This window comes from Megascapheus bottae, chromosome 20 (genome assembly GCF_031878675.1).
Source record: "Megascapheus bottae isolate mThoBot1 chromosome 20, mThoBot2.hap1, whole genome shotgun sequence".
Taxonomy (NCBI): domain Eukaryota; kingdom Metazoa; phylum Chordata; class Mammalia; order Rodentia; family Geomyidae; genus Megascapheus; species Megascapheus bottae.
The window spans coordinates 31,793,082-31,804,466 of NC_143528.1; the positions used below are offsets into that span (position 1 = coordinate 31,793,082).

General features: G+C 47.6%; 1 protein-coding gene across 1 annotated transcript in view; it reads right to left on the reverse strand.

Annotated features, from left to right (window-relative positions):
• The window catches only part of Klhl2 (kelch like family member 2), a 72,776-nt gene extending 62,704 nt beyond the window's left edge, over positions 1-10,072 (reverse strand). Inside the window, exon 1 of the mRNA XM_090354223.1 lies at positions 9,814-10,072. Coding sequence (XP_090210349.1) covers positions 9,814-9,839 — 26 coding nt within the window. The 5' untranslated portion in view covers positions 9,840-10,072. The remainder of the gene's footprint in view (positions 1-9,813) is intronic.
• Positions 10,073-11,385: the final 1,313 nt, after the last annotated feature.

Below are 11,385 nucleotides of genomic sequence, written 5' to 3' on the forward strand. Positions count from 1 at the left end.
CAGAACATAAACACTGGGCTCCTTCGTAGCTACCAGCTCTGCTCTCCGCTCTCTGCATTCACCTCAGAAGCTGCAAGACTCCCCTGTATGCAGTGACTCACCCCACCTGTACTCATAAATCTCTGCCAAGTTCACATCAGTAGCTGTTGTTTGCAAAGTCACCATCCATGCTCAAAAAGTTTCCCATTACTGTATTTCTCCTCCTTTTTTTTTTTCCTACTCTTTCCAAATCACCACACATTTAGAAGCTGGGACCCGCAGACAAGTTAGGATGTCGAGAGTGGAGATGTGACTGTAACTCACATCTTAACTAACATCTGTTATGTCATCCTACCATTTTCCAACAAAATGTTCTCACATCCTTTGCCTCCACCTGTTAACCAACCAACATATTGCTCAGGGACTGTGAAAGGGTGGTTTTGAACTGCGGGTGTGGTTCAAATGGTTGAGGAACTGCCTAGCAAGCTGAGTTCAAATCCAAGTACTACCAAAAAAAAAGTTGAAAGTTTTTCACACATTTTGGCTTGTAGTTTGAGTTTTTGCAAGTACCTAAAGGCAAGAAGATATATGGCAAATTTTACATATACAAATTTAAACTTTCATTAGGCATGAAGCCAATGGATGAACTGTAATCTACAAATTTATGGCCAAATTATCCAATAACTATGTTTTTATAAAAAACAAAACAAAAAAAAACACTGTTGACATGATGTAGAGATCCAGAACTTGGGTTGGGTTGAGGACGTAGGCCAGTGGTAGAGTTTCATTGCCAGCTCCATTAAAAAAAAAAAAAAAAAAAAAAAAAAAAACTTCTATTGGTAAATACACCCTTAGAGCTGGCAGTGAGATATTGTGTGAAATAAACATTTCCTATGCTTTCTCGACTCACAGAATGCTTCAAGATAATATCATAATGACATTGCATATGTAAGTTACAGTGCCTATATTGTTAAAGTTGTATTACTGGTTTCCCACAGGTGGAAAAGAAACATCTAGAAAAGATACCAAAGGCCCAAATTTTATTAAAATGGATTAGCAGTTAAAAAAGCAGGACCTTGAGTCTATGAGGTCCAGAGAAGAGGCAGCATTTCCTTTTTCTCCCCCTGGGACTGGATGGCTTTCTGTCGAGGGAGTGGAAGCACAAGTACCAGGAGGAGGAGGTGGCTGGGGTGTCTGAGGTAGAGAGGTTGATGGAAGATGGCGCATAATTGTGCTCTGATCTCTAGAACAATAGAGCTGTAAAAAGCTCTGCTTCAGTTCAACTCAGCTCTCTCCCTCTTTCCCTCCCACCTACATGACAAACAGAGTACAATCAGGCACTTTTTGTCCCTGACAGTGACTATATTACCAGGAAAAGGACTGAGGCAAAAGCATGTCTTATGCAAGATCTATCTTTTGTAGACTACTACTTCATAAACAATTAACAAAATACTGTCAGTGGAATAGTTGTGAGAGGCTAAAACATCTCTATGTCTCTTACCATGTTTCTGGCTTTTCTGTTGTCATTTTTCACCATACCATCATCATCTGATTGGTTAAAAAAACAGCAGCAGGGGCCAGTAATTAGTTTGGCCTAATGGTAGAGTGCTAGCCTAGTATGAACGAAGACCTGGGTTCGATTCCTCAGTACCACATACATTGAAAAAAGCCGGAAGTGGTGCTGAAGCTCAAGTGGTAGAGCTCTAGCCTTGAGAAAGTCCGAGGACAGGGCTCAGGCCCTGAGCCCAAGCCCTGGACTGGGGGAGAAAAAAAAAAACAGCAGCAAAGCCATGGACATTGGCTCCTGCCTGTAATTACTCAAGAGGTTGAGATTTAAGGATCACAGTTCAAAGCCATCCATGGCAAGAAAGTTTATAAGACTCTTATCTCCAATCAACCACCATGAGAAACTGGAAGTGGCTCTGTGGTTCAAAGTGATAGAGTGCTAGCCTTGAGCAAAAATAGCTCAGGGACAGAGCCAGGCCCTTTCTACTATGAAGGAGGAAGAGGAAGAGGAGAGGAAGAAGGAAGGGGGGAGGAAGAGGAGCAGCAGCAGCAATACAATCCAGCAATTCAGTTGGCAGGCTATATATTCTAGCAACTGACAGAGAAGGCACTAGAAGAAGACCAGAATCAGGTGAAAGACCTTAAGTGTAGTCCTGTCTACTATGCCAAATACTAAGCAAGTGAATATGGATTAGTCACTTATCTTCCTTAGGATTAAACTTTTGACTTATAAAAATTTATTCCATGAGGGGCCAGGAGTTTGGCCTAGTGGTAGAGTGCTTACTTAGCATGCAAGAAGACCCAGGTTCAATTCCTCGATACCACATACATAGAAAAAAAGCTGGAAGTGATGCTGAGGCTCAAGTGGTAGAGCTCTAGCTTTGCGAAAGTCCAAGGACAGTGCTCAGGCCTTGACCTTAAGCCCAGGACTGGCAAAAAAAAAAAAAAATTAATCCGTGAATATACCTCATTTAAACTGTAGCATTAAATATAATAGTCCCTCATCTATTTATCTCAGGGAGCTGCATAAGCATTATATACCACAGAGCAGCCAGGAGTGGTAGCATACCTCTGTAATCCTGGCTACACAAAAATGTTAGACTCCATCTCAATTAGTAAGGCAGGCATGGTGGCAAGCCCCCTGGAAGTTCTAGGTAAAAGGATCTTTGAGGCTGGTTCCAGGTAAAAACAGAGGACCCTATCTGAGAAATAACTAAATCAAATAAGGGCTGAGTATGTTCATCTGCATAACAAGTTGAAGGGCCTGATTCCAAAATCCAGTAGAGAAGGAGGGAGAGAGGGAGGGAGGAAGGAGGAAGGAAAGGAGGGAGGGAAGGAGGGAGGGAGGGAGGGAAAGAAAGCAAGCAAAACAGTACACACAAAAAAAAGCATACAAAGAAGAAAAATGTTGAGGTCAGCAACCAAACTGAATATGGAGATGTTTTCGTTGATTTTTATTGGCCCTCTTCAGTTTTAATTGCAACACTCTATTCAAAGTTACTAGTAATTTGTAGAATGGCCATAAACTGTTATGAAATCAAATATGTAGGTACTGCCTAGGTGCCTACTGCAAGTACCAGGCACTGGAGGATTCAGGAAGGCTGAGCCAAGATCCTTCTCCTATTTCCCATCTACCTAACCCCAAGGAATGGCACAAGTCAGTACAGAGATGCAACATTTCAGACAAATGGTGACATGATAGATGGCAGCTAGGGCTGTCTAGCTGGGCATCTTGGTTTGGGTACGTCATTTCACATGACTGCAATGTTTGGTTAAAATGGTGGACTGACTGTTGGAGAGACAGCACACAGAATTCAAAGTTTAAGAGGAGATCGCTGGAGTGAGGGTTTGAGAGATGAAATCCATTCGTGACAATGGAGGCAATCAGACACTTAAAAGATTCCACAGACACGGAGGACTAATAGACGTGGAAGACAGGAATGGGAGACGTTAAATGTGCTTCAGTGTATATCAACGACGAGGAAAATGGTTATCCACCTGTTAAGTGGAAGGGTTTATAAAGGACAGCCAATTTGCGGACAAAGATAATGAACTCATTTTAGAAACAGTTTTTACTCAAAGCTCAAAATTCCAGGCCTAAGCAGGCTTAAGACACAGATACAGCCATAACAGAGAATTCATAGTGGACTAAAAATTTGGCCAAAGCCTCGGGCTGAGAGGAACAGCTACTGCTGATGAACACAAAAGCCATATATCAAAGGTAGAAAGTGTTCAAGAGGGAGAAAGCAAGGCTCTATTTTCCAATATTTATGAGCCTGAAAAAGTAACTTAACCTGCATTTCCTCAACTGAAAAGTAAGGAAAACATTAGTGAGAGGCATACAGTGTAAGACTGTCGATAAGATTAGTAATTAGTAAAGTATGTAAATCACATTCTGAAACTTAAAACTTGAGGGAGGAAAGTGCGTGGTATCATGGAAAGCAAAGCCCTATTTTTCAAGGCACCATCAGTAAAAGGAATACTTCAGCAAATGTCAATCCAAAATGTCAGCAAATAGGAACAACACACAGAAAGTCTAGACACATTGACTACAGCCTTTTCTCGGTGGGGAAAGAATGCAGTGCCCTTCCATTTCCCGTCTCCTCTACCTAGAATTCTGCTTTTCCAATCCAGGCTCTGCTCAAGTGCCCGCTTATCAAACACATCCTGACCCTATCAGAACTCGGGCTTGCTACCCCTCCTCCTAGTCTCTAACACCTCTAGTAGTATGTGTTTACTATTCATTTTAACCATGAAGGGAAAAAAAAAGACTTTTTGACTACAACCAACCAGTAGGAATACAAAACCTGAACTGCCCCATCATAAACAGTAGATACATTTGAACTTGATAGGACACAACAGAAAAGGACCTGAGGTAGGAATGGTGGCACATGGGGGCAATCCCAGCTGGAGGACTTACATAATAAGTTCATCACCAACCTGCCTAGAAGTGTGTTTAAAAACAAAAATAAAAGCCATAAAGACCTGAAAATTTCCCTTTTCTGAACCAAGTGGAAAGACTATAAGATCCATATGGAAATACCACAAAGAAATTCCTGTAAACAACATGCTAATAAAAAAAAAGGTTTTGGTTTTTTTTGTCAGTCATAGACACCGTTTCTGGGCACTTGAGCTCTTCAGCTCAAGGCTAGTGCTCTACCACTTTAAGCTACAATGCCACTTCTGATTTCCTGGTGGTTAATTGGTGATGAGTCTCCTGGACTTTCCAGCCAGGGATGGCCTTGAACTTTGATCTTCAGATCTCAGCCTCCTGAGTAGCTAGGATTAGAAATGTGAGCCACTGGCGCCTGGCAAAAAGATAAATTCTTAAAAGAATAAAAACCCCAATGGTTTTCAAAAAAAAAAAAAATCACCCCTACTGCTGTTTCATTACAGCCTAGTGACTAAATGGATAGTCATCCTCAGAATTTAAACGTCTACCACTACATACATTATAGAATAGGAATCAAAAACAAGGGTTCTGGGCTTTTTGGTTGAACAGAGATGGATTTCCCAACCTCGGATATTTTTTAAGACTATGACACAAATGCTATTTCCAAAACCCACTTTTCTAGTTCCCGAATGCACCTCCACATTATCCCCAAAGGGAACACTTTGTTCAGCACAACTAATTCAACCGTTCTTCCTCACTGAGGGCCAGAGGGGGACCATTACTTCTCTAAATATTTTAAATATCTTTACCTAGCACTGAAGAGATTCACCTCTGATATGAGAAATGCTCATCTTACACTTAGGACTAATGAAACAAAACCAAGAAGACACACTAGTGCTCTTAAAAAAAAAAAAAAAGATATTGGAGTAATCCACAAAATTCCACGTTCACAATAATTCAATCTTATAAAGTACATGAAAGCCATCTGGTCTAGTGGGTCGTAAATCTCAAGCTTTGACAACATTTTACAGTACTTTCAAAACTAGGCTTATGCAACAGGTGTTCATAAAACATTTATCCAATTGAAGGACAGTCCCTTAGTGGGTAAGTATATCCTTCCCTGCATATGAAAAGCACCTTTCATTAAAAAACAAACAAACAAACAAGGTAGCCAGGCACCAGTAGCTCATGGCTATAATCCTATCTACTCAGGAAGTTGAAACCTGAGGATGGAGGTTTGAAGCCAGCCTGGGTAAGAAAAGTCCATGAGATTCTTATCTGGAATGAACCACCAGAAAATCAGAAGTGGCTCTGTGGCTCAAAGTAGTAGAGCGCTACCCTTGAGTAAAAAAGCTCAGGGATAGCAGCCAGGTTTGCAGTGGCTTAGTCCTGGAATCCTAGCTACTTAGGAGGCTGAACCTGAGGATTGCGGTTCAAAGCCATCAGGGGCACTAAAGTCTGTGAGACTCTTATCTCCAATCAACCACCAGAAAACTCCAAGTGGTGCTGTGGTTCAAGGAGTAGGGTGGTAGCCTTGGAGCTAAAGAGCTCAGGGACAATGCCCAGGCCCAGAGTTCAAGTCCCATGACCAAAAAAAAAAAAGGCTCAGGGATAGCACCTTAGCCCTGAGTTCAAACCAGCAACAACAAAAACTAGTAACAGTTGGTAATTATTATTTGGAAGGATTTTTTTTATTCTTTGAATTTTTTGAGACAGGATCTATATCACTATATAGTCAAAGTTAGGCTTCAGTTCTGGATTCTCATGACCTTATCCTCCCAAGTGCTTCAATCCATTTTAGCAATCAAGTCAATAATTCTTTTACTTCACTAAACAAGAAACTCAGCACTTCTATGCTAGACTTCTCCTTTAAATTAAAACAAAAAAACAGGTTAGTTAAAATTCAAAACTCCTGCTCTAATACAGCCAGTCAGCAGCTGCCTAAATTAGAGCATGGTCAACAAGTTATCTGCCTGTATTTGAACACCTCTGATGACAAGAATCTAGTGACATGGAATCACCCACTACGATGTATCAACTTGGTGTGAAAGAAAAGCAAAAAAGCAAAGCAAAGCCTGTAGAGAACAAACCGACCTGTAAAAAGGGAGCCAGGAGGAAATCAAGGCCAAGACAGTCTGTGAGGAGAGGTTAGAAGGGGGGCTTGGAGTCCTAAACCACATGGCCTCACTTCAATTTAGTAATTATGAAAATCCACACAAAGGGGCTAGGAAGGAGGCTAGTGGTGGAGCTTGCCTAGCATGCATGAAGCCCTCTGTTCTAAGAGGCTCAGGGACAGTGCCGAGGCCGAGAATTCAAGTCCCAGAACTAAGGGGGGACAGGAGAGGGAATCCATGCAAGGAACTCTAACAGCTAGAACCTTTGCCTACAACATTCCTGAGGTCAGAGTTGTTCAGCCTTACTTCCTGTTGCATGGGTTGGTTTCCTCCCTGAAATTTCTTCACAAGTCTACACATAATTTTTACATGCACACCTTTCAGGTTTGATCAGAAGCAAATGTCACATGGCTTTCATATTCTCCAGATCCCAAGATGCAACCATATCTAAATGCCACATCTTCTCAAGGATGAGAAAGCAATAGTGAGAACACGAAGTCTAGGGACAACCTAAGAACCACAAAAGAATAAGTAGAATTTGGAGACAGAAGATAAAGCAGGCAAGTCAATGGGATTGCCATGAAGGGGACAGAGATGCCTGATGCCCCTCCAAGACAATGCACTCCAAAAGAAGCAGGAGCAAAAGCACCCCGGGGTGCTGGGCAAAGACAGGCCCTCAAATATTTGCATACTGAATGAATAAACACACCCAGAGAGAGACAATTCTGAATCTCTGCTTTCAACTGTATCATCCAAGGCACAATTAAATCCAAGTCCAACGTTTTTTCTAACTCTAGAGCTCAGCTGAAAATCTAACCTTTTGAAAGGCTGTACTTACCCACAAGTCTCAGTCCTAGCCTGGCTTTAGCCCAGTGTCAGTCCCAAGATACTGTTGGCATTTCTTAACTCCAGGACCCTTGGGTCCAAGCTGAATGGAGGTCAATGACAGTGGAGGCAAGGATATTGGAACATAGAGGGGAAAAAAAAGTGTTGGTGTGGATGTGCTGGGGCTTGAACTCGGGGCTTTGTGCTTGCTAGTTGGGCTCTACAATTGGAGCCATGCCTCTGGCCCTTCTTGCTTTAGGTAATTTTTTCAAAGAGGGTCTCATTTTTTGTTTGGCTAGCATGGGAAGTAGCTGAGATCACAGGCATATATTACCCGCTTTATTTCTTAAGATGTAGTCTAACTTTCTGCTAGGATTGGCCTTGAACTTCCACTCTCCAGGTGGCTAGCATTCAGGCCACCATGCTTGGGGGGGAGGAGGAGGAGAGGGGAGGAATAACTACTGCTCTACAGAAAAGGAAATATCACTATACCAAATTCTGGAACTAGGGTGAATTCTGGATCTGCCAAACAAAAAAAAAGACCGATTTGTATATGGAATTAAAAAGGTACAAACAGTGAAAATGTCTCTGTGACTTTAGACACCCATGATTGAAAGGCATTTCAACAATTCTTTCACCCACACTGGCATTCCAGGTTTTCCCTTGTATCTCAGCTTCTCATTGTTCTACAGCGGTGGATGGAGTCTCAATACTGAACAACTGTGCTGGATATCAAAATTAGGCTTTAGTTGCTCTGCCTCACGTTCAGTCTACCAATATTAGCCATGTACACAACTATTTTCTGGGGTTCCCCCCCCACATTTAAATCATCCTGTCTGGACTCCCTCCTTTCAGACCCTGAGCTTTTCCCCACCCTTATTTCTAACTGCTTCTTCAGTGCTTCTTGTTCTCTCCTTCAGTTGGCTCTGCTGCATATGTAAAAGGGGGCTGCAGAGAACCGATAGAAAAAGCAACCGGCTTTAGTACATATAACACGTATGACACAGGTGTGATCCACGGAGACAAAGCACATCCTGTCCTGGTGCCTCTTGACCTGGACAGAAATCTCAATGGCTCGAGTGCTGTGCTCGGTAGCTGAGGCTAATAATCCACCAGGGTGTTTTCCGGGGATTCCAGAGTCTTCTCCAACCTGGCCAGAGAGCATGGCTACCACAGAGCCTCACAGCACAGCACCCCCAAGCAGCTCTGAGCCCGAGCTGTCTGGATCAGCCCAAGAGAGGGTGCAAACGAAGATAACTTCTGTCATCCGCTCTGTCTCCGCTGCTCTCCCTGACCTGTTCCATCCAAGAAGAAAATGCCCTAATGTACTTTTAGAAACTAGTTCTAGAATCCCATCCATTCTCCCCAAAGGATTCGAGACCCTCCCCTCTCTCTCTCTCTCTATATATATGTATTATATGTATACATATATAATATGTATATATACACATATGTATGTATATATATATATATATCAGCCTCAATTAATTATTCCTATTGTAGCTGGAATTCTGCCCAACAGCTAGAGGAGGTTGGTACCACCCGTGACAAGAGGTAAATGCTAGGGGAGCGGGGGCTCCATGAATCAGCTCGCCTGAAGAGGTACACGGCGACCTCGGGGTGAGCCCCGTCCACGCAAAGGGCTCCTGTTCCTCACCAAGCCTAAACGAAGGAAAGCCGATCGACATGGAAATTTTTTTCAGAACTCCTGGGCCTTTTCCAATCCACTCTGACCAATCTAATCTTTTAAAAGCCCCAACCAAAATAAAATTAAAAAAAAATAATCCGGTACAATGCGGTAACATCATCCCCATCATTTTTTTTTCCAGCTGTTAATGATTTCTAAAAAGTAGTTTTATTGCAGGTGACTGCTGGTACTTGGGCATCGAGAGAGGGAAAAAAAAAAAACCACACACAAAAGCCACCTGTGTCTGGCAGGTCGACACACTTCTAATTTCCCCGGGTACCAGGGAGACAAGAAGATGTTGGGATGTCTGGATTCCATTTGTTTTCATTTTTATTTTGGGGGGGGGTGCCAGGTAAAGGTCACACACCCCGATGGCCGCGGCTGGGATAGCGAGATGCAGACGCTCCTCGGGTGATTAATTTCGTGAGAAATCCGAGAAAAGCCGGCCAGCCTGGCATCCAAGATCACCTGAGACCGCCGCGCCCGCCGGGCGCCCGGGACTGGCCGCGCGGAGCGCCGTCTCCCTCCCGATCCGGGCCGGCGGGCGACCCCGCGCCGCCCCCCCGCCACCGGCCCCGGCCCCGGCGCCCGCCTCCCCCCGAACCTTCCCTCCGCCGGGGATGCCAGGGCCAGCCGCCCGGGAGGGCTGAGCTCCGTCCGCGCCCGCCGCGGGACTGCGGCCCCCGCGCCTCGTCACGCCCCGCATCCCCCGGGTCCGCGCTCCCCGGGGCGGCCGCGCTCCGCCGCAGCCATCCGGCCCTGCCCGCCGCGCTCCCCGCCCGCCGCGCTCCCCGGCCCGCCTCACTCACGCGGGAGGCAGCGGCGGCGTCTCCATTGTGGCTCCTCTCGGGCTTCAGAACGCAGGCACCGACCGCCGCCGCCAGCACCATTCCAGCCGCGGACGCCGGCACCGCCCGCCCGCCGCGCCGCGTTCCATCCGCCCCGGAGCGGCCGCCGCGCTCGCCTCACCGCGCGCCACCACCTGCGGCGGCGTCGGCCCCCGCGGCCATGGCCCGGCTCGGCTCCGCGCGCTCCGTCCGTCCGTCCGTCAGCCCGCGCGGCTCCCGCGCCTGAGTGCGCCCCGGGGGCGTCGGCGACGGCGTCCGGACGGGCGGTGCGGGCGGAGCGCGCGCGGGCGGGCGGGCGGGCGGCACGGCCACTTCCGGGTTCGGCCCGGGCCCGCGCCGCCGCGGTGACGCGACGGCGATGCGGCCTCCCGCGGCGGCGAGGACGCCGCCCCCTCCCCCGCCTCCCTCCCCGGCGCCGCCCCTTCTCCCGCCCGCCGCCGCCGCCGCCGCCGCCGCCCCCGGGCCGCCGCTCGGGCCGCGCCGCGTGGACGCCGGCGAGGCTGGAGCCCCCGGAGCCCCGGAGCCCCGCGGGACCGAGCGAGCCCGGTGCGCTTACCGCTCCGCCTCCCGGGCGTGGCGTCCTCCTCCCCGGACCTCAGCATCCTTCTTCTGCCCCCGGGAGGCTGGCACCGGCGCCATCACCCACTCCTGCCCGTCTCGCCGGCGAAGCCGAGGCCGAGGAGAGCCAGGCACGTGCCGGTCCGGCGGCCCCCAGCGAGGCATCGGGGTGGGGAGGGGGCCGGGACCTCGTCCACGCCCGGCCCCAGCGAGGCTGGGCTCTGCCCGCTGCCAGCTGCCCGTCTGGACGTCGGGGAGAGAACCCGGACCAGAGACCGGTGCTGAGCTAGAGAGGAGACATCCAGGAAGGCTTCTCAAAAATGTCAGCCACACAAAGATGGAATAATGGGAGCCTTGAGCAATGCCCAGAATGCCCGGGGCCCGAGACCAGAGTGGATCCGGGAGCTGGTGACTAAGCCTGTCATCCTGGCTACCCAGGAGATCTGAGGACGGTGGGTCACAGCCAGCCGGTGCAGGGAAGTGTATGGGACTCTAAATCTCCAGTTATCTGCCACCAGAAAGTTAGCAGGGGCCCAGAGTTCAAGTCCCATATCCACACACAAAGCAGTTCACAGTCTTGCAAGATCCTGCCTGCACCTTGAGGATGCAGACTTCTCCAAGTCTGGGACTTCTCCAAGTATCCCCCTGGGACAGGAGCACCTAAGAAACGCGTTAGAAATGGGAATTCAACAGTCCCACTAGCAACCCATCGCATCAGGAGCCAAGGCAGTGAAGCTAGCTTCATCACCATACGGTGATGGTGTCTAAGGTCTGGTTGTTCTGTTGGTCGGGGAGCTTGAACTCAGGGCCTGGCACTGTCCCTGATAACAACTCTACCACTTTGAGCCACAGATCCACTTCCAGTTTTCTGGTAGTTCATTGGACTCTCCTGTCTGTGCTACCTTCAAACCACTATCCTCAGATCTCAGCCCCCTGAGTAGCTAGGATCACAGGAGCAAGCCACCGGGGCCAGGT